This window comes from Nannobrachium achirus, assembly GCF_963921795.1.
Source record: "Nannobrachium achirus genome assembly, chromosome: 13".
Classification (NCBI taxonomy): domain Eukaryota; kingdom Metazoa; phylum Chordata; class Actinopteri; order Myctophiformes; family Myctophidae; genus Nannobrachium; species Nannobrachium achirus.
The window spans coordinates 58437997-58465048 of NC_137833.1; the positions used below are offsets into that span (position 1 = coordinate 58437997).

The 27052-nt window shown below is 43.8% G+C and overlaps 1 protein-coding gene across 1 annotated transcript in view; it reads left to right on the top strand.

Moving 5' to 3' along the window:
- ndst2a (N-deacetylase/N-sulfotransferase (heparan glucosaminyl) 2a) overlaps positions 1-27052 on the top strand; it is a 62321-nt gene that overhangs the window by 19952 nt on the left and 15317 nt on the right. The window contains exons 3-6 of the mRNA XM_080739929.1: positions 6927-7014; positions 8503-8657; positions 24287-24472; positions 25106-25234. Of these exons, the coding sequence (XP_080596055.1) occupies positions 6927-7014; positions 8503-8657; positions 24287-24472; positions 25106-25234 (558 nt within the window). The remainder of the gene's footprint in view (positions 1-6926; positions 7015-8502; positions 8658-24286; positions 24473-25105; positions 25235-27052) is intronic.

Here is a 27052-nt window from a genome sequence, read left to right on the forward strand (position 1 = left end):
GCGGCACTCGGTGCCACGCTGTGAGCTTGTATATCTGCTATTTTTCAATAGTTAAAGCGCAAAACAACGCAGTGAATCCTTGCACCCAGGGCCCAGAATTTGGTGCGACACCCCTGGCTGCTGCTGCTGCTGCCAGAGAACCGCATTCATCAACTTGGACTTAATAGTCCGTAAAGCAGCAGCATTCTGACTGGATAATACCTTTAATAAAACACGTCCCCCCCGAGGCACAGGGCAGCTCATGCAGCACAAACGCGGCAGCGCTGCCCTGAAGGCACAGGGCAGCCCAGCAGCCTGCTGCCTCGATGCAGCGCGGCGCAGCGCGGCGCAGCGCGGCGCGGGCGGCAAGCTGCCCCAAGGCCTTTTCTGAAAGACGCTGCTGCGGGCCAGCCTGTCACCGACCGGTGGCTGTCATCAGACATGAATTATACCTCTCTCTGATCTGGCTCTCTGTGGTCCCACATCGGGCTGTCACGATTATGACATTTTACATGACGATTAATTGTCACTCAAATAATTGCGATTAACGATTTAATTGTGTTTTTGTCCTTGACAATTACATTTCTGTTTGGCTTTCAGGCTTTGAAGTTGCACATGGCAGATATGACACATAACCTAACTATACAAAGAAATGACTGACATATTTGACAACTTTATACTTAAAAAAGATAACCTGACTTGCGTCAGATGGTGGCAGTAGTGCGTAGGCTACCGCTCTACTTTACCATCTGAGATCTCTCGGTGGGAGTTGATAACGCTCGTAAAGCCCCGGGCCGGACCAATCAGCGGCAGCTACGGGCGGGCTCTGAGCGGCTCTGAGCCAATAGAGTCTGACCACGTGGATGCAGACAGGCCAATATGAGTGGTTGGAGTTGGCACTCCCAGACTGTGACAGAGAGACGGCCATATCCAATCACCTGCTAAAGAATTTCAAAAAATGGCCCGTCCCTTACATCGAGTCTGCCCGAGAGATCTCAGATGGTAAAGTAGAGCGGTAGCCTACGCACTACTGCCACCATCTGACGCAAGTCAGGTTATAAAAAAGTTGTGAGCTTGTAGATCTGCTATTTCCACTATTTTTTTATTTAAAAAAAAAGTATGAACATTTTTCAACATGGAAATGATTATGACGATTATGTCAAATAATCGCGATTAGACGATTATGTAATAATCGTGACAGCCCTAGTCCCACACCCCCCCACCCTGATGGGACAAACTCTGTCAGCAAACTCTAGCTTCCTCTTGCCCCTTTCCCTCGCTATACTGTGATTACCGAGGCAAGCAAACGCCCGACGGACGGTAAACACGTCACCAAGGGCACCGCTGACCCTTTAACATCATGCCGTGTCTCTCTCTTTTTCTCCTCTTTCTCCCTCGTTTATTTACTCTGTCTCTCTCTCTCTCTCTCTCTCTCTCTCTCTCTCTCTCTCTCTCTCTCTCTCTCTCTCTCTCTCTTTCACCCTGAAGGGGAAGCGGTGGACATAAGAAGGGTGTGTGTGTGTGTGTGTGTGTGTGTGGGGCGCGCACGCGCAGAAGGCTCATTCGCCCCGCGGGGTGGCGTGCCCCGAACATAGCCGATCTACAAGCCTGGGGGACTTGAAGATCAGCTGAAAATAGCCCCTGTACTAGATTGACCGAAAATAGCATTTTCACTCGCACGCACGCACGCACGCACGCACGCACGCACACGCACACGCACACGCACTCACACTCACACTCACAGACACGCACACGCACGCGCAAAGGGGCATGAGTTGGCTCTCTCCTTCAGCCTGCTGTGTGTGTGTGTGCTAGCGTTGTGGAGGTCGTAGCTTTAGGCGTACCGTACAGACGGTGCATATCATGCATAGTGTGCATTCTCCCGTGCACTGCTATACTCTTACTGTACCGTACTGTAGCCCAATGACAGCTGTACCTCCAGGCTACATCAGCAGTTTCAGGACTGATGGGAGATAGATTGTCCTCTGTCTTCTTGTCTGCAGGTATTGTGTGTGGGCGACTGTGCATGCGTGTGTGTGTGCGCGTGCGCGCGTGACAGCTTTTGTGCTTCTAGTGAGCAGCATTGCGTGACAACTGTGATCTCAAGTGGAAGCGCGTCTCTGATGTTTGCCAGTGTGAAGTCCTAAAGAAAATAACTTTGTGGTTAGGGTTGTCGCGATTAGCCATTTCAGGAGACGATTAATCGCCATACAAAATAATCACGAATGACGAATATATTGTCTATTTTCCCCCCTTCATTATATGTACCTATACAATATGATATGATAGTAGGCTATGTGCTTTGTTAATCCACATACTGTACTCCTTAACTCATTCTCTGCCAAGTTCAACTTGCCTTGCACAGGCACTGCCGAGGATTTCTGACAATTTCACTCATCTTGAAGGGACAATTGCGCATTGATGTTGAGGCATAAAATAACAAAACAAAGGCTTATTGGAAAGGCCTATTCGTGCGCTTTCCATATATGTGTTGTTGTTTGTTTCAAACATGTTCGCTTATCTCAGAAAGTGGAAAAAGATAGGGCATGTTATGGGCAAAACACAGGCTGCTGAGAAGACATTTTGAGTAAAAGCATGTTTTAGTTTTGAAAATGGAATAACTTATGAATAAAATATGATTGCTATTATAAACTATACCTTGCTGGAAAGGCAAATTCGTGCTCTTTCCAACGCTCCAAACTATAAGTTTCAAAGATGTTCGCTGATCTCGTAAAGTGGAAAAGTATAGGGTATGGTATGGCTTCTGAGAAGAGGTTTTCCTTTTTGGAAAATTGAATAAATCATGAATGAGCAATGAATACTATATAAACTATACCTTGCTGGAAAGATAAATGTGCCCTCTTTCCAGTGCTCCAAACCAGATATTCTGTTGTTTAGAAAATTGGCCATGTATGACCATTTTTTTACAGACTTTTACATTGAAGTTCATTCACATAGTAGATATTGTGCTATTCAATAAGTGAATGAAGGCCTCTGTCACTTGGGGGCGCTCTCGCTCTCCTTCTCTCTGTCCTACTGCCAAAAATACACTCTCTAGTCTCTACAGGTGCACACATATAGACATCAAAGGGGGCTTGAGTCTCTCGAATAACCCTCTGTCTAGAATAGGCTGCTGGCTGCACCTAAAATAGCTGATCTACAAGCTCTCAATGTGTTGCAACGCAACACATTGAGAGCTTTTAGAGCTAGTAGATTTGCTATTTTCTCATTCTAGGACATTTTAGGACATGTCAGCCATGCCCTCAAAAATCCTCTTCCCTGCACTTCCCTGCTCTACAAAGCTAAACTTCTCTGCACTCAAAAATAATTTACCTAAGCTTTGATTCCTTTTAGTTGACCTTACATCAGTCAACTGTAGGCCTACTGTCATGAAACTGTACCGTTTGATTGATTGATTTAAATAATTGTCATCACAAAAAAAAGGCCCCTATAGCCCAACTAGATGTGAGCAGCCCGAAGGGCCGCGACCCTCTAGTAGCCCCTGCACTTAGGTTTCTCTTTAGTCAGAAATCACATGGCCTCTTGGTTAGGTTGCCGTTTCCTCAGAAGTGTGTGTGTGTGTGTGTGTGTGTGTGTGTGTGTGTGTGTGTGTGTGTGTGTGTGTGTGTGTGTGTGTGTGTGTGTGTGTGTGTGTGTGTGTGTGTGTGTGTGGGGGTGGGGACATCACGAAAGTTTTTCACTTCGACGTGCTGTGTTGTGTGAACATGCACCCGACATGTGCATTGAAGATTGAAGGATTAGGAGGATTGTTATGGATCGTTATGGACGTTTCATTGTGAAGGACCCCCACAAGTTTTGTTCGAGAGATTTGTTAGAGAGATTTCTAGTGAGCTGAATCAAACTCGCGCCATGCAGCCATGCCTGCCTGCAGGCTTGAAGGGAGGAGAAAAAAAAGAGAAACCGATCACTTGTGTAACCATCTGTTTGAGCTGTGGACCCCCGGGGATTACCGATTCCGTGTAGGCAGGCATCCAGGGAGGGACCGGGGACCACCAGTACAGATCGCACTGCCAGACTGTCATGCAGGGACCCCCAGTCACCCCCTGCAGCTGGGTGGCTAGGACTAAATAAACCGTTTCTACTAACTGCCAATAAAATACATTTTAGAGCTACTAAAGCCATATGGATTCAGCGACCGTCATGTTTCAGGGCTTATGGATTACCGGTATAAACATGAGGTGGATTATAAGATATCAGGTAAGGCTATGTTTTACAAGCATTTATACAGCGATCTGTCTGTGTGTTGTTGTTGTTGTTGTTGTTTTAGTCTGAGAGGCTAGAGAGAGGCAGTTTTTGAAGGGACTGAATTGAAATGATGTGCTTATATATGTGGTGGTCCAGGGACCACTGAAACAGACAGCGGACCACACACACACACACACACACACACACACACACACACACACACACACACACACACACACACACACACAAACGCTAGCACGCCCACACACAAGCTGCGGCTTTCTGGTTACCCGTCTTGCTCTCATTGTATAATTGGTTTCAGGTTTCTGAGAGGAGGTCTTTCTTTTTGGACAATTTAATGATGTTTAATTTCATGTGAGGCTGTGCACTTTTGTTTAATGTTGTAAAAAACACTGTCAGACTTTGAGGAAGTGTATCATATGTTGTGAGAGGCTGGATAAGGCTTAGATCTTTTGTGTACAGTGTGTACAGTAAAAGACGTCCAGAAAGACGTCTGGCACCGAGATCCCCAGGGGAAAAGACGTTCTGAGGACGTTTAGCAGGGAGTGAGTTAATGAAGGAAAAGAGCAATTTAATTGCTTTTTGAACATCAAGAAAGACTAAATGTAAGACGGAATTCAGTTCCCCGTGGATTCCTCGCGTCAGTGCAACCACACTTGCAGTTTCCCCAGAATTACACCTTTCTACCTCTGTTTCCTTCATTTTTACCCATTCCAAATGGCATTTCATAATTGCGTTTCTTTTTGGTTTATGTAAAGCATGTTGAATTGCCTTGTTGTTGAAATGCACTCTACGAATAAATACCTTTATAGCTTTACACAGGGTCGTGGTCATTGTCACAACCAGGCCTGGAATTTTGTCATGTTAGGGGCAAGGCCACATGGCCTTTGGTGTTGTCCATTTTTTTGAGTGCACAAAGGCCAAATGCCAGGGCAAGAAGGCCATGAAATAAAACCAGATTTTAGTCAATTGACAGAATTTGTTGAATTTAAAGCTATACTGTGTAAGATTCTCAACTAGTGGTCAGTAGCCATATAGCAAACCGCGGTCGCGTTCGCGTCTTTCGCCCGTTTTTCGTACCTTCACACCCCCGCGTCTGCCTCCACAACGCCGAGAGCTATCTTTAGAGGGGTCCCTGGTTCCTGGGCGTTCAGGCATTCCGGAGAAACGGACGACTTCACCCTGCCTGGTAGGCGAGATTACTTTTTGAGTAAAGAGACACACGGCGACTACAAATATGGCGACCCCACTTCAAGACCAGGGCAGATAAGCTGTGATTGGCCGGTAGTGTACCATGTGTGCATGATCGGCGATGTGATTGGGCAACGTATACACAACGTATACAGATGATGCAGATTACGTCATCATGGCGCGAAATTCTCCCCCCCTCACGGCTCATAGAAAACATATAAAGAGAAGGCTTCAGAAGCTGAAAATAACGGAGTGGGTGTTCTAAAACTTTAGCGATTTAACAGTTAGGACAATTTTAAGATTTGTTTTATAAAAAAAGTTACATAGTAAAACTTTAAGGGTTATGGATGATAACCTAATCTGCAGTGAAATAGATAAATGATGGTATTTACAATCTGATCCATGCACAGCCCTGCACCAATCAAAGTCACTGGATTGCTTTAAAGATGGGGACTCGGGGAGTTAAGATTTCAGAATCTCAACAAAAGAAACTGGTGTCTGCATGACTAGAAAGAGACACTGGTGTCTACATATTGACAAGAAAGACAGAGGAGAAAGTGGTACAGTCAGCTGGGGCATAAAGGCAGTGGCGTCAGTTCAGAAAAAGGTAAGGTATGGCAACATGATTGGTGGCGCGTGTGCAAGACACCAGTCATGTTGCCATACCTTAGCAACAGGCATGATACATTTATTTTAAGAAGTGATTTTCCCCAAACATGTCTATGGTTATTGGGCTGGATATGGCAGTCTGTAACGTTAGTTGTTCAAGTGCAGCTAAACTTGACATAATATAGTAAACGTGCCACAATTAACAATAATGAATTGCACCTGTGCAGCTGACCTGCGGAACCTGGTTATATACTATTCTATCAAGATGGGGAGAATAAAAGTGTGGAGAATATAATTATAGGCCTAATACCTTGTTAAACTTTGCATTTGTAGTTATTTTACCAGCACAGATAAGACAATGAGACATTCATGGATTTATATTTTAAAGTAACTTGTATTCTCCCCCCTGGACCAAGGGTATGGCAGCTGCATACCCCTGCCATAAATGGTAAATGGTGCATTTATATAGCGCTTTTATCCAAGGCGCTTTACATAGATTGTGCATTACATTCACCCATTCACGCACGCATTCATACACCGGTGGCTGAGGAAACCATGCAAGGCACCAACCTGCTCACCGGGAGCAATTAGTGGTTCAGAGTCTTGCTCAAGGACTCTTCAACATTAACTCAGGGGGAGCCCGGATTCGAACTGGAAACCCTTCGGGAACCCTGGCCTTCGTGCTCTAATAACGGTTTCTCTACCCCTGAGCTATGCCGCCTCCTGCCATCCCCAATTGACGCCCCTGCATTAAGGCCACTGTTGCCTCAGGTCATGCCATTGGTTTGAGGGGCACAAGGCCAAACTGAGGGCCCTTGAAATTCCTGCGCCCTGGTCACAACGACTGAATTTGTGGGGAAAGGTTGAAAACGAGGATAAGCAATAGTTGTTGACATGTTTGTGATCCTTGTCATCCGCAGGCTCTCCTCAGCACTCAGAATAAGCTTCGAACGTTGGTCCCCAATTTCACCTTCAACCTGGGTTTCTCTGGAAAGTTCTACCACACAGGTACAGTACAAGTACATTATAGTACAGTACATTATAGTACAGTACAGTATAGTACATTACAGTTCTACTATAAAGGTACAGTAAATAGTACTGTAGCTGTACCTCCCAAACAGTGGGTCGGAACCCATGAGTTTTTATTGGTCAGTAAATATCCTCCTTTGCTACATTAAAAAACAAATAAAGACATTATTTCAGAAGATTACAAAAAAAAGGCATCAATAAAAAACTATTCCAAAATGTTTTCAAAAGTATCTCACAAATACAATTTAAAAATCTAATAATTTCCATGATGACATGTTGTGACTGGGCGTGTGGAAGGCACGTGCACACACATACATCAAAGGGGCTTGAGCCCCTGCCCTTTTTTGTAAAAAGTGTCCTCTCCACACCATGAATGCAGTTTTCACTATGGTGAAAGAAATGCAAATTCCCTCTTTCCATGCCATACCTGAAGGCAGCATTCAAGAGAATTGCCTTGTCCAAACTCTCCTGAACTTGAACGCAGCATCTTATGTTGAAAGAATTGCCCTCTCTGTGTAGAAATCCATGCCACATCTCCAGTATTCATGGGTTGCATTTGTAGTCCTACACCAGCCATGTTGTGGACCTGCCAATGCCAATGGGGCACAAAAAGATTTTGGAAAAAGAAAATGTTTTGAAGATTTTTTTATTTTATTGTTTAACACTTATGTTGCAATGATTTTTTCTCTTCAATGTCTCGCGTTGCCATGGTTACCATAGACTTCCATGTAATGGACCAACACAGGTGTTCTGATTGGCATCGACATTAGTTCTGTGCTACTGCTAACCTCGCCTTACCAGGCTTTCTGGGGGAAAGCCAGGTGTTCGTTCACTACAGGCCATTTGGTTTCCGCCCTAAAGCCGAAAGCGCGGAAACCAATAGAATAAGCAGCGTCGCTTTGATTTGGTTCCCTCCGTTTGTTTCCCCAATCCCTATTAAAATGCTCGAGTAGCCTAGTGTAGTCTTGCCAGTCGCTACGAGTTGGACTAAAAGATGCATAAACTAAACAAATTTTCCAAAAGCAAAACTACTCCGCATCAAGGGGTTTATTAGGTAGGCCCTAAAAGTATGTCCTTTGATGCAGGGGAATATTTTGGGTTAAAACTGAATCCGGTTTGATAGTTCCAGCCAAAGTGTAGTCCGTCTAGGTCTAGGACTACAACATGACGTAGAGTGGTTTCCGCTCCCAACCGGATCAAACCCCGGAAAGTGAAGTGATCCCAGACTAGTTCTGTGCCAATCAAACAAATAGAAACACCTGTGTCGGTACTCAACATGGCCGTTTAGGACTACAAATGCAACCCATGAATTGCCTTTTTTAGGCTTAGATCAGTGTGTTATGAAGTACCGAAAACAGCCAACCTCTGTCTGCTATTTTCAATATTTTCACCAAAAGGCACCTTTAGAAATGTCAGCCTGTCTGCCTCCTTAACATTCTCTGCACGTCCCTGGCGGTGGTGGTGCAGGTACGGACGAGGAGGACCGTGGAGACGACATGCTGCTACGCCACAGGAAGGACTTCTGGTGGTTCCCTCACATGTGGAGCCACATGCAGCCCCACCTCTTCCACAACGTCAGCGTGCTGGCAGAGCAGATGAGGCTCAACATGCTGTTCGCCCAGGTGAGGCCCACTCGGGGGCGTCACAAGGAGGGAGGGGGTGGGGTAGTGGGACTGAGCACACAGGACAGTTGCGTTTTTTTATTTTTTTCGTTTGCTGCATGAATAAAACGCATTGGATTTGGTGTGCAATGCTGTGCGGAATCGGCGCTGCGGATCCCAAAAGGAGTCATAATGATGATGAGTTTTTACCGCATGCGACAAGACGCACAAATCGAACTGGGTCCAAGGTGGAGGGGCCTTAATTCTTTTATACTTTAGCTATTGAAAGTAGCAGATATGCAAGCTCACAGCCCGGCACCAAGTAAGTGTAAGAGTGTGTGTGTGTGTGTGTGTGTGTGTGTGTGTGTGTGTGTGTGTGTGTGTGTGTGTGTGTGTGTGTGGGGCTGCGTGCGTGCGTGGCACAAAGCAAGTCAGAAAAGCAGAGATCTGGTTGTCTGCCACGTAGCTGTAGCATCAGAAGACTGGTCAGAATGTTTAGAAGCCAGATGCTTGGTGTTTCAAAAGGAAAAGGAAAGAACATGCCCTCATAGTTAAAGTGCACCCAAAATTTTTTTATTTTCTATCAATTACACACCCCATGAGGCCTTCAATCCATGGATATCCTTTAGTTTTTGTCGTGTTCCCCAAGCCAATAATTTGATGTCCAGCGGAGTCTCAATAGACCTTAGTCACACCGCGGCCATCTTTGATCACATGACCACGTCGGGTAGCAAGCAGCCAATCAGAAGCTCAAAACAGCATTTTGGGTAATAAGGCAAGACCCACCCGCGGAAGCTTCTGATTGGCTTCTTGCCACCCGACGTGGTCATGTGATCAAAGATGGCCGCCGTGTGAATAAGGTTCTATTGAGTCCCTTACTGACCAGCCAGGCTTCATGGGATTTGTAATCGATAGGAAATATGTAGACTTCTTTAAATTAACGCTGTTAAATGAATGCTGTGCACATGCTCATGTGCCTGCAAACAAAACCAAGCCCTTGAGTTGGTCTTTAAGTCAACAAACTGTGTTCTCTGTAGTCCTGACGTCTGCTGCTGCCTAGCGGGATGCTCTCCTCTTCGCCCTCCCCGGGCACGAGAGCTGTCAGCCCGGACGACACACGGCGTTCGTCTCTGACAGCTCTAAAGCTGTAAAAAGATCGCTAATATTTTATTCATGAAATTGTAGTTCCTTTTGTTACTTTTTCACGCCTACAACCGCCGGTGCGAGGCTATTTTCTCAATATGTATCTGTGGAATCGAGTCAGACTAAATGTAATGCCTCGACTCCTACAATTCCATGTAGCCTGCAGTCCAGTTATGGAGGTGGGAGGATGGTTGTTGGTACACTTATACTTGTGCTTTTTATTACTGAATACTGTGACCATATCTCTGTCTATGTTCTTGTTTGTGTATGTTGAGACTGTGTTTTTAGTCTTATCATCTGCTGTAACCATAGAAAGCCATTGGTTTCTATGCTGCGCAAATGAAGCTTTTTTTTCATCATTGTAGAAATCAACGTTCATTGGTAGAAATGATACCATCTCGAATGCTATTGCCTGCCAACAGTCAGGTGCAACCGCATGGATACATGGGACATTGTCTTGAGCTTGCCGGAAAAAAAAAGCACACAAAGAAGAATTATCACAAGCCTATGATCACAATCCCCTCCTACAGAGGGGTGGCATAGCTCAGGGGTAGAGAAACCGTTATTAGAGCACAAAGGGTTCCCGAAGGGTTCCCAGTTCGAATCCGGGCTCCCCCTGAGTTAATGTCGAAGAGTCCTTGGGTAAGATTCTGAACCCCTAATTGCTCCCGGTGAGTAGGTTGGTGCCTTGCATGGTTTCCTCCGCCACCGGTGTATGAATATGTGCGTGAATGGGTGAATGTAATGCACAATCTATGTAAAGCGCTTTGGATAAAAGCGCTATATAAATGCACCATTTACCATTTACAGAATACCCTGCTATAACATCAAATATAACATTGGACCATATTTTCACAAAACACTTATCATGGTGATTGAATCGAGGCTTTAAACTAGCGACAGGAACCATAAAGTATTTATGACAATGTTTCGGGGGAAATTTATGGAATCCTATGGAGAACATGTTGCTTCTGGTGCCAGAACAGCACAGCTAGCGGCCTATCATAGGAACTTTCAGTTCCGCGTTTGCTTCATTTTAAATCAGGACCACACCCCTGGCTGTAACATGAATTGCCCTGTTTGGGACATGCTAATAAACCTTGAACTTTGCTTGTCAGGTTGGGGGGGGGGGGGGGGGAGTTCAAATACGAATATGGGGTGGGGTTTGGGAAACGTTTGGGAACCCTTGGCCTATCCGCGGTGTTGCTGCGGAAACGGCGAATCGGTCGCACCTCGGCGCCTGGGTGTTTGGACCGTCCGGTTTGCGAATCACGTAGTTTTTTAGGATTCTGATGCAAGTGGTTGCCACGTTGCAAGCCGTTGCGTTTGTGAGTCTTTGGTCCTTACAACAAACACGCCTGACACTATGGAATGATTTATAGGACTCTAGTGGAAGGATCTCACTATTCGTGGAGTAGCTGACAGGTAAACCATTGCACTGATCTTACACTAGCCTATTAAGACCTGAAACGCACTATTACGCATTATTACTTATTACCTATTATTTTATGCTTTTACTATACAAAATAGCAGATACACAAGCTCACAGAGCGGCACCGAGTGCCGCGCTGCGAGCTTGAAGATCTGCTATTTAAAAAAATATATATATCATGAAAATGTTGGCAAATCTTTGAATATGTCTTTTTTTAAGCGAACATTTGTAACTCATTTGCCTAGGGGGGTTCCCTGATACAAACACATTTTGAGATGGGGGTCGATATGAAAAAGTTTGAGAACCAGAGTTTTCAAAGACCTTAGAAGGATTTAAGAGGCATTTATAGAATTGGGTCTTATTTGTAGATCTGCTATTTTTCAATAGCTGAAGCATGAAGTAATGGTGAATGCGGTCCGACGTGACACGGATGCGTTCCAGCTCTAAATAGGCTATAGTGTGATGTGTGCCCTCAGCGACTCGTCTCTCTCTCTCTCTCTCTCTCTCTCTCTCTCTCTCTCTCGGTGAGGAGACTCCTGGCAGGTGAGAAGGGATCATGCTGCAACATCCTACATCATCTCTCTCTCTCTCTCTCTCTCTCTCTCTCTCTCTCTCTCTCTCTCTCTCTCTCTCTCTCTCTCTCTCTCTCTCTCCCCCTCCCTCCCTCCCTCTCTCCCTCTCCCTATCTCTCTCTCTCTCTGTCAGAGCCTCCAGCAGAGCTGTGTTGTGTTGCCAGGGGCCTCACAAGGTTGGGGGAAAGTGGGACTGAGTTACTAGGGCCTTAATTATTTTATGCTTTAGCTCTTGAAAAATAGCAGATCTACAAGCTCACAGCGCGGCAACGAGTGCCGGGCTGCGAGCTTGTAGATCTGCTATTTTTGAAAAGTTGTGAAATTGTGTGTAAATCTTTGAATATATGTATTTTTTAAGCGAAAATGTTTTAATTCTAATCTTTGCTTCTGGGGCTCCCTGGAACTAAATATTTTGAGATGGGGGTCCGTGGCCAAATACATATCATGAAAAAGTTTGAGCACCACTGACATAGACTCATAGTTTTTTTTTTGTTTTTTAAAACCTCAGAAGGATTTGAATACTCAAAGACTTGCACACATTTTCACAACTTTTAAAAAATAGCAGATCTACAAGCTCGCAGCGCGGCACTCGGTGCCGCGCTGTGAGCTTGTATATCTGCTATTTTTCAGTAGTTAAAGCACAACATAATGCGTAATAATGCGTTTCCAGTTCCCCCCATGAAGAACATTAATGGGGGGCCCGCAATGAATCCTTGTACCCAGGGCCCAGGATTTGGTGTGACACCCCTGTGTGTTGCAGCAGTCAGTCAGTCAGTCAGTCAGTCTGGCCTGCTGCTGATGAAAACCCACACATCAATCTTTCAGTGTCAGCCTGCGAGAGAAAACCTTTTGAACCGTGGCAATGTTTTCTTAGGTGATGAAAAAAAAGAAGATACTTAAGTTGTAGATTTGAACTGAATCTCAAAAATATTAATCTGAGACAAGTATAACATACTTATGGGTGCAGGTATTTGATTGATTGAATACTGTATTAGCAGTTTGCAGGGGGGAAAAAGCAGGGAAAGTACAGTGCAATACAAGGTTTGCTAAAAGGAGTTTGAACCCAAGAAAGCCTATGGCGGTAATAGCAGAGAGATTAGATCAAAAACAGAATAAGCATAACATAAACTTGGTCTTGACTCTTGACATTAAATGTGCATTCATTTCTATCTAAGGAATGGATATTATATTCACAGTCAGGCTACAGGCGGTGAATGTAATGAGTAAATGTACAATGTATAATCAGAAACAATGACAGCAACTATTTGTTCTGGTGCTGTATTGTACATCCCAGGAGAAAGAAAGAGAGAGATCTTTGTCATAGAGTAGTGTCAATGTGACACGTTGTGATCGACAAGCATTGGCTCCATTGGCACACAGGTTATTGTTGCGACTGAAGTCACAGCTTGTCCGCGTGTAGACGGACGTGTACACATTTTTACAGTCTATGGGTTTGTCGCTCTGACATCATGCTCTGATGTCACTGTGACGTCCGGCACATCTTGTCCACATATCCGTGTATCTCTGAAGGTCACGCCTGACACTGTGGTTCCCTTGACACATCACTGTGACATCACAGGTGATATCACAGGTGACATCACCTATGTAAAAGTCCATATATGGGTATTCCCCAGAATCCCTTTTATGCCCATATATGAAGATCCCTGATGTTCATCGATTTATATCACTGGCCAGATGGCCAAGACATGGCCCATATCTGTGTGGCTGGTTCAGATAGGGATCTCCATGTATGGGCATATGGGTTTTGTTGTGATGTCATGGGAACCACTCTAACATAATCCCTTTTATGCCCATACATGGAGAGCCCTGATGTCATCAATATTAAGCCCATATCTAACAGGACTTCATATGGGTTTGCCCATATATGGAGGAAGACAGCCCATATCTGTGCTGCTGGTTCAGACAGGGATCTTCATGTATGGGCATAAATGGGATGTACCATATACAGTACATGGATCTCCATGGGTAACTGGTATACATCACTGGCCAGATGGCCAAGAATTGGCGCGACGAGGTCACATGTTGCCCTGAGGCGTCTTACTAGGATTCACAGTCAGACTACAGGAGGTGAATGTAATGAATAAATATGCAATCTATAATCAGAAACAATGACGGCAACTATTTGTTCTGGTGCTGTATTGTACATCCCAGGAGAAAGAAAGAGAGATCTTTGTCATAGAGGAGTGTCAATGTGACACGTTGTGATCTACAAGCTACAAGCATTGGCTCACAGGTTATTACTGTTTTTCCATTCCTGCTAAGTAATGTGAAAGATGGCTACTGTCTGAATCACACTGATTACAAAGGGAGTCCACGTTTTTTCCAATGCTTGGGTTTAATTGTTCTGGGTGCGTGTGCGCACGTGCACGCGCGCGTGTCCGGCGGGGGTGAAAGTGATCAGTGTAGTTTGCGCACGTTTCCACAGGCCATCTGTGTTCCCGGCAAACCAGGCTGTACTTGACTATAAACATGAGCAGATTTGATTTAATGAAGCAGGGAGACGATGTCCTCTCGGAACAACTAATTACTTAGAATGTGTTTTTAAATTGGGAGGCCGGGTGGGCAAGCAGAGGGTTTTCCTTCCCTAAGATTATTTCTTTATTTGTTAGCAGTCACGCGTTAGTAGTAAATGTATCCAGGGAATGTGCTAATGTGGGCCATTTGCTAGTCAGTAATGTGTCGCCATATGGCATAGATCTTCTAGTCTTGCGTAGCCAGACAACTATTCCACAATCTCCGAATGCTATATAGAGTCTGGAACGGCAGCACCCGAACGGCGAGTATCGGAAGTAGCCACTGCTGCACTGAACTGTAGTACCATTGGAAACGTAACAGAAACACACTAGCTCAGACAAAGTCATTCGAACGGCCTATTCTTGTTATGGGTGTATAGTTTAAGAAAACGTTTGAAAACATCATGGAGGTAACACCAATAACACCAGAGAAAGACGATATAACGCCCCCAGAAATATTGAAAGGAGACATAACGCTTCAAGTAGGACATGTTATTGCTACTGCACCAAGGGAGCGGTTGCGTCACATCCGCTTTATCTCGCACTCCTCGTTTCTATTTCCGTTTGCCAGACTGTATGCCGGGAGCATTTGCCCAAATCGCGGAGGCAACAGTCTGGCCTCGCGAGACTATAGATCTTCTAGATCTTCTTCTGAGATCTTCAGGCCAAGGACCCCTTAGCTGAGAGAGATGATGCAGGGACCCCCCCACTGCGTTTTGTGTTCCGACACGCAAATAAAATGTACTTCTTAAAACCAGTAAGACTCCCTAATCGGGGCAAAGCTTGCACCTCCCAAATCTTTATCTTTTTCTTTTTCAGCAAGAAAGGGCTATAGCAGCGCCGTGGTACTGTATGTACTGTATGGCAGCAGCGTGCTCCCTTAAATGCACAAATACATTTCGTTGTACTGTGAATGTACTTGTATGTGTACTGTTCTTTGAAAATGAGTTGATCGTTGACAAATGAAACTGTGCCTGTGTACCTGTACTGTATTGTTACAATGACAAATAAACTCTAATCTAATCTCTAATCTAATCTATCTAATCTAATCTAAGATACGCGACCGTCAGGTCGCATGTATGTTGTCTGCAAAAAGCAACCTCGTGGTGGCGCTAGAAGGGCGGCATGTGAGAAATGAGTGGGTGGAGGTTGTGGTTTGCCAGCCAAGGATTGTGTGTGTGCAAAGTTTGGCATGGATAGGGGCAACGGTGCCGGAGATAAGAGTAGGGCCAAAAGTGTGACGTGACGTGACGAACTGACGGACAGCCGGTGGAGGTTTTCATAGTAACTTGCGACCTCCATCCATCCATCTTCAACCGCTTATCCGGAATCGGGTCGCGGGGGGTAACAGTTCCAACTGAGACCTCCAGATTTCCTTATCCTGAGCAACTTCCTCCACTCCCTCAGGGAGTATACCGAGGCGTTCCCAAGCCAGTTTGGAGATATAAACAGTTGCAATAAATTCATCATACATGCCTGTTGCTAAGGTATGACAACATGACTGGTGTCTTGCACGCGCGCGAATGTTGCCATACCGTGGCTTGTGCTGAACTGACGCCACTGCTCAGAGCCTGCTCTCCGCCTCTACTGCCCCTGGCATAGATGGATGCTGTGTAGGATGAATGGTCCAGACCGGAACCGCAGAGGGCCAAAGGCCAAGTGGATTGGAGGCTCATGCTGACAGGCTACAGTGGTTCTCAACCTTTTCACCCCGGGACACCCCCAAAATAATCATAATGTGAACTGGAGACCTCCCCAAAATAATCATATTTGAACTGAAGACCTCCCCAAAATAGCTTGTACAAAAAGCTTGTACATCGGCCATGAGCTTATAGAGGCAAAACACGTTTTGCCTCTTTTCTTATAGCATTTGCCATTGTCAAATATTTCTCATCACATTCCAGTATACGTCAGGCATGAGGCACCATGGATACATAATATCCACTTGTTATCCTGTTTAAGCGGCTGGAGGCTCCATCGCCTGTCATCTCTCAAGGATTTTCCTGTCTTGTAAAACCAGCAGCAGTGGAGCTCCTACGTCCGTCACTGACGAAACAAGTTGGAAAGGAGAGGAAAATTCTCTTAAAATCTTTTCAATCTGTTTGCTGAATGGCTGTAAATACGCTACACTGCGTATGCACGTGCATAAAGTGCAATTGGCTAATCGAGTGGCAAAGTGAGTTTAACGTAATTTAATCAGTGTGTTTAATCAGTTCCCTGTTGCACGTAGAACTACACTCACTCCCTAGCTTCCATTAGAACTACACACTCACTCCCTAGCTTCCATTAGAACTACAGACTCACAAGACTCACCTCACTCCACCTAAACCCATAGCACTACTGTAACACTCCCCTTCACTCAATGACCATATATGAAGCTAGATAGCATTTTTAGGTTTTAGAAACGTTTTACTGATTAGGTGCGTGGTCTATGTATGTTATTGTTTTTCTAGATTGATATTCCTATGCATTGTTATAGTGTTGTTGATGTACTGACATATTATCTTGCTTCATGATGTATTACCTGCTTATTGTAAGTCGCTTTGGATTAAAAGCGTCTGCTAAATGCAGTAAATTGTAATCTAAAATTGTAAATTGTAATCATGGGCTGTCAAGACCAGAAAGTAGTTTTTTTGCCACTCGGTAGGCGTTCCCACATAACTCCCTATTATGATGATAACGGTGTCACACGCATACCCTCTATATTGCTGTTATATCTGGGCATTTCCTCCACCAGGCTTCTGGGGGACAAAATGCGGAGATTCGTTTTTTGTTTATTCATAATTTTGTATTTCCTTCTAATAAAAGCTAAACTGCCGTATCTAACAAAATCTTTAAAAGACAATGCTCCATTTTTGTCACGGCCTTCGTCCGCCATTTAAAGATGTGTGGTGTATTGTGTGTGTGTGTGTGTGTGTGTGTGTGTGTGTGTGTGTGTGTGTGTGTGTGTGTGTGTGTGTGTGTGTGTGTGTGTGTGTGTGTGTGTGTGTGTGTGTGTGTGTGTGTGTGTGTGTGTGTGTGTGTGTGTGTGTGTGTGTGTGTGTGTGTGTGTGTGTGTGCGCGCATGTGTGTATTATTGTGTTAATCTGTCCATCCAGAGTATTTCAACAGGAGAGGTCATGCTGATATAATCCTCAACCTTTGCTGTCTGTCATACAACTTCCTTGACATATCGATCGCAGTCTTATCTGCGCGTGTGTGTGTGTGTGTGTGTGTGTTACTATAATTGTGAGGGCCAAATGTCCCCACAGGTATAGAACAATTTCGTCATTGTCGGGTGAAAACCTTGTATGTCCAAAACCGTTTTTCATTTCAAAAATGATTTAAACTAGTGAAAACAGCCGATTTACAAGCACACACCTTGCACCGCGAGGCGTTGTGTGCTTGTAGATCAGCTGTTTTCACTATTTTTGTGCGACGGCCTTGTACGATGAAGCAGGGCTTTACTTTGCGAAAGAACGTACACATTTGAAACTTGGAGATACGAGGTTTCCAACCGACAACGACGATTTGATAGGCATCCTGAGCACAATGTTCCTAGTTGTTGAATGGTTTATGTGGCCTAGCGCAGTGTTTTCTCAAACGTTCAAATGTCAAGGTGTCCCCTTAACTCTGACACTGTACTAACCCTGACCCGCTAGGGTCCATTTGGTTCCATTTGTACACTGTCAGAGTTACAGACTTGTATGGGTCAATTTAGACCCCCTAAAGGAACCCACAGAGTCTCTAGAATCCACTTTGAGAACCACTGGCCTAGCGGTCCAGGCACCTGGACTCCAAAGTAACCAGACAGCGCGTCGCGGGTTCGAGTCCCGTTCCCGACAATCTTTACTTTCTCTCTCCCTGTTTCCTGTCCATCTCCACTGTACACTAAAGACCACCAAAACATATCTTAAAAAAGAAAAAAGATCATTCCGACACGGACAAGGACGTAATTAATTTGCAAGTGTGACTCGTGATGACATCAGCGATCTCCATAAATGGGCATTAAAGGGACATCAAGCCAGAGCGTGATGTCAGAGCGGCAAACCCATTCTGTTAAGAGTGGTTCCCCTGACATCACAGTGACATCAGAGCATGATGTCAGAGCGACAAACCCTTAGAACCACAGACAAACCCATAGAACCACAGACAAGCCCATAGAACCACAAACAAACCCATAGAACCACAGACAAACCCATGACCTCATGCTGTTTGTTGCGGCAGGAAGCCATTCAAACCAGATGATGTGTTGATGTAGAGAAGCTGACCAAGGATGTGTACAGGTGTGTGTGTGCGCACGTGTGTGTGTGTGTGTGTGTGTGTGTGTGTGTGTGTGTGTGTGTGTGTGTGTGTGTGTGTGTGTGTGTGTGTGTGTGTGTGTGTGTGTGTGTGTGTGTGTGTGTGTGTGTGTGTGTGTGTGTGTGTGTGTGTGTGTGTGTGTGTGTGTGTGTGCGTGCGTGCGTGCGTGCGTGCGTGCGTGGTGAATGTTAAGGAGCTTGGACCTCCCTGCTCTGTAATGCTGTGTCCTCCATGGTGACAATGACACACTGCCTCTATGAAAGCTGTCAACATGAGAGAGAGTCTGGTAGGCTGCCGTGCGTGCGTGCGTGCGTTGCGTGTGTGTGTGTGTGTGTGTGTGTGTGTGTGACACCATCACTGGAGGGTCTGTGTGAGTAATTGTTTTCACTATATGGAAATATTGACGTAGTTATCTTCAAACTGTATCTCTATGTATGAGTAACGTTAACTCCATAGACACTTACCAAACAGAAAAAGAACAAAGTTATGGCACCACCTCTTTAAAAATATAGGAGAAATATGAATAGTCGATACAAGGTTTCTACCCGACAGCAACACATGATATGTTTGGGTTCAGGGACGTGCAGAGAATGTTAGAGAGGCAGGGGCTGAAATATCCAAAAGGGCTTTTTGGTGAAAATATTGAAAATAGCAGACCTCCAAGCTCACAACGCGTCGCAGCGCGGCGCGTTGTGAGCTTAGAGGTCGGCTATTTTCAGTACTTGATACCACATTAAAGCATAAAAAAGGCAATGTGCCGTATACAGCATGGGTTTCAGAGAGGGCAATTATTTCAACATAAGATGCTGCATAAAAGTTCAGGAGAGTTTGGACAAGGTGATTCGCTTGAATGCTGCTCTCAGGTATGGCATGAAAAGAGGGCATTTGCATTCTTTCACCATCGTAAAAACTGCATTCATGGTCTGGAGAGGGCACTTTTTACAGACTGGTAAAAGGGCAGGGGCTCAAGGTCTATGTGTGCACGTGCCCGTTTGTGTTGTGGTGTTGTGTTGTTGTCAGTGTGAGTTAGGGATTTAATGAGCCTTCAGACAGCCTCATGTTTGCAGCGACATCCTCTTCTACAGTCTTACGGAAATACTCTCCACATTGTATATCGTCATTGTTGGTTGGAAACCTTGTACAGTATGTCCAAAACCATTCGTTTTACATTTATTATTTTAAAAATGATTGAAACTAGAAAACTGAAAACAGCCGATCTACAAGCACACAACGCCTCGCACCGCGAGGCGTTGTTTGCTTGTAGATCGGCTGTTTTCACTACTTTTGTGGACGGCCTTGTGTGATGAAGCAGGGCTTTGCTTTGCAAAAAAAAAAAAACATACAAATCTGAAACTTGGAGATACAAGGTTTTTGCCCGACAATGACGATATACTGTATCCCTCACATGGATACAATGAATGCACACCCTTAACATTCACATCTCACACACACATCCTCTGTAGATTTCGGTCTCCCCATTATACAGAGCTTGTGTTATGCACGAACACACGCAAGCGCGCGCACACGCACGCACGCACGCACGCACGCACGCACGCACGCACGCACGCACGCACGCACGCACGCACGCACGCACGCACGCACGCACGCACGCACGCACACACACACACACACACACACACACACACACACACACACACACACACACACACACTGCAGTGTGGAAGTTCAACCCAAAGATTAGCATTTGGTCACACAGACACAGACAGTCAAACAGAGACTTTGATCCAAGAAGCCACCAACAGACTTGACTAAACATCCTGACATTTAGATTTTGAACTGAATTGATTTACAGTATTGTAAACTTTATGATTAAAATAAAACCACCTGTCATATGCTTCTCACAGAAATGTCTGGGATAGAAACAACAACAACTGTGCCGTATTCTGCATCATGGTTGAAGGACAATTTTGTTTTTTTACAACAAGGGTTCATATTTTAGATAGTCATTAGAGAAAAGAAAAGATGAGTGTTAAAATGTTTTCATTTACTGCTTTCTATCGTTTTAGCCATTTTAACAATGTTGATTTCAGCGGTTGGCGGCATGCGCGGCTAAATATGTATTTAGCCGTTTGTAGACACAATAAGCCGGCGATTTCTTTATTACTATTTACAGTAACACTACTAGCCCCAATAAGTCACATCTGCCCATGAAAGATCTTGGAGCATCTTGGTAAATAAGGGCTTATTGTGTCTAAAAATGCATATTTAGCCACTTGCCCCCAACCACTGAAATACACATTGCTAAAACAATAGAAAGCAGTATAGGAAAACATTTTAACACTCATCTTTTCTTTTCTCTAATTACAATCTAAAATGTGAACCCTTGTTGTAAAAAAACAAAGTTGTCCTTTAAAAGCCATGATTTGACCTTCTACTTAGACAGAAGTAGCGGCAGTGAGTTGCGGAACAGATCAGTAACTAGTTGTCCGTGTCTTTGTACCACACATAAGCACTGCTGACTATATATCTGTCTGGGTTCCACACTTAAACACTGGTGACTCAGGACTTACACGCTAACGCTGTGTTACAGTGGAGGTTTGTCGCCCCCTGCTGGCATTGTGAGCTGTTAAAGCAGTCTGCCTGTCAACTGAAACAGTGTTTCTCAAACTTGTACATTTTAAGGTTTCCCCTTAACTAACGGGTCCATTTGGTTCCATGTGTATGCTGTTAGAGTTTACAGACTTGTCAGGGTCAATTTAGACCCCCCTAAAGGAACCCACAAATGAATGAATGAATGAATGAATGAATGAATAAGACAAAAATAGAATGCAAATTAATACACAACAATAATAATAATAATAATGCATTAAAAATAATTAAAACAAAAAACAACAAAAGCAAAACACGAATTAACGCACATAATTTTGAATAATGATACTAACTTCAACAACATAACTGATCGAAAAGGAGTAGGAAGGAAGCCTAAGCTTATCAGGTCCTACCCCTATTTTACATTTAATTAATTCAATTAAATCTGTCATCTATCTAAAACTGTATTATGTTATAATAAAAACTGAACAGTGCTGAACAATACTGTTACCTACTGTATTGACTATTACCATGTACCCTCAACCCCCCCCCCCCCCCCCCCCCCCCTCCCACCTCTTCCTCTTGTCTGTATCTCCCCACTCTAACCTAACATGGACCAGTTTGTGTAGGCAGATGGGCGGGCGCGGCGAATCTCTCCGCGATTCTCTGGCCAATAGCATGTGTTCTCCTCCCCCCACCCCCCTCTGCTCCTCTGCTCAGCGCAGAGAACGCTGCTGCGTCATGACGTCAACACATTCGGTGCGACGCTCTCTGCACTCTGATTGGTTAGGGAAATTCTACACTTCCTCCAACAGTGATCATAACGCGATCGCCCAGGCTTCTTTTTCTTCCTATCGCCAAAAGAAGCATGGGTTTCCGAGGCTAGTATCTCCCTAAAATCATATTTTTATTTTATTTATTTATTTATTTATGTATTTATTTATTTATTATAAAGTCCCTGGAATCCACTTTGAGAAACACTGAACTGAAAGGCCCATGAGAAACAAGTTTCACTTTTTTTTATAATATGCAACACATTTTCTGTCTCGTGTCTATACGTGTTTGTGTATGTGTGCACGTGCGTGCGTGTTCACCTATCATATGGGGCTGTGTGTAAGTGTGGTTGTTTCCCCGTGAGTTAAATTTAATTGGTGGACTCAAAACAATAACAGGGTTTTTATTCATCGCCCTTGAAATGCGCACTATGTAGTGCGAACCCTTCGGATTGAAACATGGCTCTTGTATCTCCAAGTTACAAATGTGTATGTTTTCTTTCGTAAAGCAAAGCCCTGCTTCATCATACAAGACTGTCGCACAAAGCTAGTGAAAATAGCAGATCTACAAGCACACAACGCCTCGCGGTGCGAGGCGTTGTGTGCTTGTAGATCGGCTATTTTCGCTAGTTTAGATCGTTTTTTAAAATGATAAATACAAAACGAACTGGTTTTTGACATACAAGGTTTCCACCCGACAACGACGATATATTTAATCTACATGTACATGTATCTATCTCTGTGCCTACATTTTTCTGAACCTTGCTATTCCTCACCTCGCCGATAATCCTTTTTCTTTGACCCATTAAAACCCTCATCCATCCTGCGTCGTTACATTCAAGTTTATTACAATCGGGTCAGGATTCATCAATGTCAGAAAATTAGCCAAGTAGACTAAAGGCCCTTTTCCACCGGCAGCGATAACGATGACGATAGCCATAAAATATCACAGCGATAATTATGCCTTCATATTGATGTCCGATAAAGTTATCGGACATCAATGTGAAGAGGCGCCAATGAACAGCCGCTCGCTCAGAGCGCACCTCGAGCTGTTTGTCTGAGACCCAGTTCCATATCACTGTGATCTTAACCACATCGTTGTTGATCCTAACAATGTCGTTGTCGGCTATCGTTGTCTTTATCGGTGTTTGGTGGATGCTGCCGATCCGCTTCAATTGAAAACCCACTTTTTTAAATCGTTATCGTCATCGTTATCGCTGCCGGTGGAAAAGAGCCTTAAGGACTATTTCCAGGGGCTCCCCAGCAAAAGTAGTTAAAAATGTTGGAATTTTTTTTATTTATTTTTTAAATCTTATCTTCTGGAGGTTCCCTGGCACAAAACATTTTTAGATGGGTGGGGTCCTTGTGGACAAATACAGATCCTTCTCGAAAAGTACATTTTCTTGAAACTTTCACATATCCTTTATACACTGGACATTCAGTGAATTATTCCAGATCTTTTTAAAAAGAATAATTATGGCATACAGCTCATGAATATCAAAAGTCCATATTTCAAAACATTACAGTATTACACAAGACCACTCAAAACAAGGATTTATAATAGAGAAATGTCAACCTTCTGAAGTCAGAGTAGCTTGCAGTCCAGTGGGAAGTTTCCGAAGTCAGTTATGATTTGGGCTGTTATGGCATCTGCAATGCTTTTTTACACAATATTACATTTTTTTTCAGAAGGATCTGTACATTTCAATTTGGCCTGTCCTTGACACGAAAAAATGTTTTAGATCCACTCGTTTTTAGTTAACCCATTTAGAACGGGTACACATTTTGTGTATCATTATTTTATGCTTTAACTATTGAAAAATAGCAGATATACAAGCTCACAGCGCGGCACCGAGTGCCGCTCTGCGAGCTTGTAGATCTGCTATTTTTGAAAAATCGTGAAAATTAGAATTCTGACCCGATTCTATAAGTGTCTTTTGAATCCTTCTAAGGTTTTTTGAAAAACCTATGTTTCTATGTCAGCAATCTGGCCAGCCATCGTCAAAGAAAAGGTCCTTTTCACTCGAGAGACCCACTATGTCAGTGGTTCTCAAACCTTTTCATGTGAAGGACCCCCAAACTGATATTTATTTGGCCACGGACCCCCATCTCAAAATATTTAGTTCCAGGGACCACCCAGAAGCAAAATTTGAGTTACGTGAGACATTCACTTTAAAACTACATATATTCAAAGATTTGCACACATTTTCACGACTTTTTTCAAAAATAGCAGATCTACAAGCTCGCAGCCGCACTGTGAGCTTGTAGATCTGCTATTTTTCACTGGTTAAAGCATTCAATAATTCTAGGCCTAAATGGATTAACACCCAGTTTCCCTCCTCCTCCGTGTGCCCCCCCCCCTCAGGAGCACGGCATCCCCACAGACATGGGGTACGCGGTGGCCCCCCACCACTCGGGGGTCTACCCGGTGCACAGCCAGCTGTACGAGGCCTGGAAGTCGGTGTGGGGCATCAAGGTGACCAGCACGGAGGAGTACCCCCACCTCCGGCCCGCGCGCTACCGCCGCGGTTTCATCCACAGCGGCATACAGGTACGGTACGCACATGCCCGTGACACAATCGTTACTAGGGGTTTAACGATAGTAGTAACTGAATCTAAAAATGTATTTTAATTTGCAATGATCTACTATATCGATATGCAAAAGCAAATATGTTACCGTTTGGCTTTGTATATCGTATCGTATCGTTTTACAGTCCAAATAATCGGTATCGAATCGTTTCGCAATGCAAATAATCGATTGTATGGAAACTAAGTATTTGTGCCTTTTATTTGGCAATTTTTAAGAGGGAAAATGAAAAAGAGGGGTCTAATTACTTTTCCATTCCATATCGCTACTTGGTCTATCGATAAATGTGTGTAATCTCTGTGTTCATGTCAAGGTGCGGGTGTTGTAATATAATGTCCATGTATTTGCTAAAGAATCACAGTGTTTACTTATATCGATAATAATAGATTTTTCCCTTAAAAAACATGCTCTATTGAAACATGCTCACAACGCCTCGCAACGCAAGGCGTTGTGAGCATGTAGATCTGCTATTTTCACCGTGTTATACAAAATGTAATGCCTCAACTCTTAGTGCTGGTCAGGGTGGGGGAACCGCTGTCATAGGTGTTACCCAGACAGGTCTGGGGTCAGTTCTAACCTCTCTATGTTGTATCATAGGTGCTGCCCAGGCAGACGTGTGGCCTGTTCACTCACACCATCTTCTACAATGAATACCCAGGAGGGTCCAAGGAGCTGGACAAGAGCATCAGAGGAGGAGAGCTGTTCCTCACCGTGCTGCTAAACCCTGTACGCACGCACACGCACGCACGCACGCACACGCACACACATAGGGCTGTCACAATTATTACATAATCGTCTAATCGCAATTATTTGACATAATCGCAATTATTTTGTGATAATCGTCATGATCGTTTACATGTTGAAAAATGTTTATATATGTTCAAACATTTAAAAAATAGTGGAAATAGCAGATCTACAACTACATCTTTTTCAAGTATAAAGTTGTCAAATAATGTCAGTCATTTCTTTGTATATTTAGGTTATGTGTCATATCTGCCATGTGCAACTTCAAAGCCTAAAAGCCAAACAGAAATGTAATTGTAAACGACAAAAACACAATTAAATAGTTAATCGCAATTATTTGAGTGAAAATGAATCGTCCCCCGAGCCCCCATCTTTAAACCAATCCAGTGACTTTGATTGTTGCAGGTCTGAGCATGGATCAGATTGTAAATACCATCGTTGGGGCTCCCCGGCACAAAAATAATAATGTGTGAGAACCTCTAGCCCTATAGTAATCTATCCCTCAGAGGATAGATTACACCCCCTTCAGCCAAAACAAAAGACGTGCAGGAGCGGTCGTCCATCGACCGTCTCCATCTCCCCGTGTTCCTAACGAGATCGTTACGAGCCATTACCTGGATTGATTGGCTCGGAGCGGAGCAAACATCCCTTCTCCTCTGCCCATCTGTTAGAGAAGCTCTTCTTCTTTTAAGCCATTTGAGGCTTAGAATTATTGAATGCTTTAGCGTGCCGCGCTGTGAGCTTGTATATCTGCTATTTTTGAAAAATCATGTAAATTTTTTGCAAATCTTTGAATATCTCATTTTTAAAGTGAACATTTGTAACTGAAATATTTGCTTCTGGGGGGTCCCTGATTTTGAGACGGGGTCGGCAGTCAAATACATATAATTCTAGGGGTCCTTGACAAGAAAGGGTTTGAGCACCACTGACATAGAAACATACGTTTTTCAAAAAATCTTAGAAGGATTCTAAAGACACTTATAGAATCGGGTCAAAATCTGGTCAAAATTCAAATGTTCACGATTTTTCAAAAATAGCAGATCTACAAGCTTGCAGCCTGTAAGCTTGTATATCTGCTGTTTTTCAATAGTTAAAGCATAAAATAATAATATGCAATAATGCGTACCTGGTCTAAATGGATTAAATACAGACACGCTGAAATATCACCAATTATTTGGCTCCCTTTGACGACGTCGTCGTCACACAACGGCGTCGTCAGTTATGCTGCCGACGTGTCCCCGTCTTGGGCCTAAAGTCATTACAGGAGCACATTTTCAATGGTTTTACATATTTTCTTTCAATACGAGCAGATCTATAATAAATAGCAGGTTGCTTTTTTAACATTCTTGAATACGGCTTAGGTCGTGAGGTTTAGGGTTAGTTACACTACGTGTTTATTAATTAATTTTAATTAACAATAAACTGTATTTATACATTTTTGGCATAATTATATTTTGGCAAGCTAGAAGACTTGTCTTGGTCCAGTTGCAAATGTACTATACAGTAAGTTGAATGTTCTCAAATAGAAACTTCAATTAAATCGAGGTTTTTCAATTTTTTTTTTTTTTTTACAAAATATGGGGGAACACTTCGGGAATCAGTTAGGATTGTCCAAAATCAGGATCGGATAAGAAAGAATGTTTCATGGTTTCTCCATTGTGGTCTCCACTGGTTAGAATGCTCGTTGATCTGGTTGGTCTCCACTGGTGATAAATAGGATCCTTTAACCTTAGAATGAAAAGAGTTATTTTTGATAAGTAAACGACGGGAAGCCAAATATCAGGAGAGTTATATGAAATT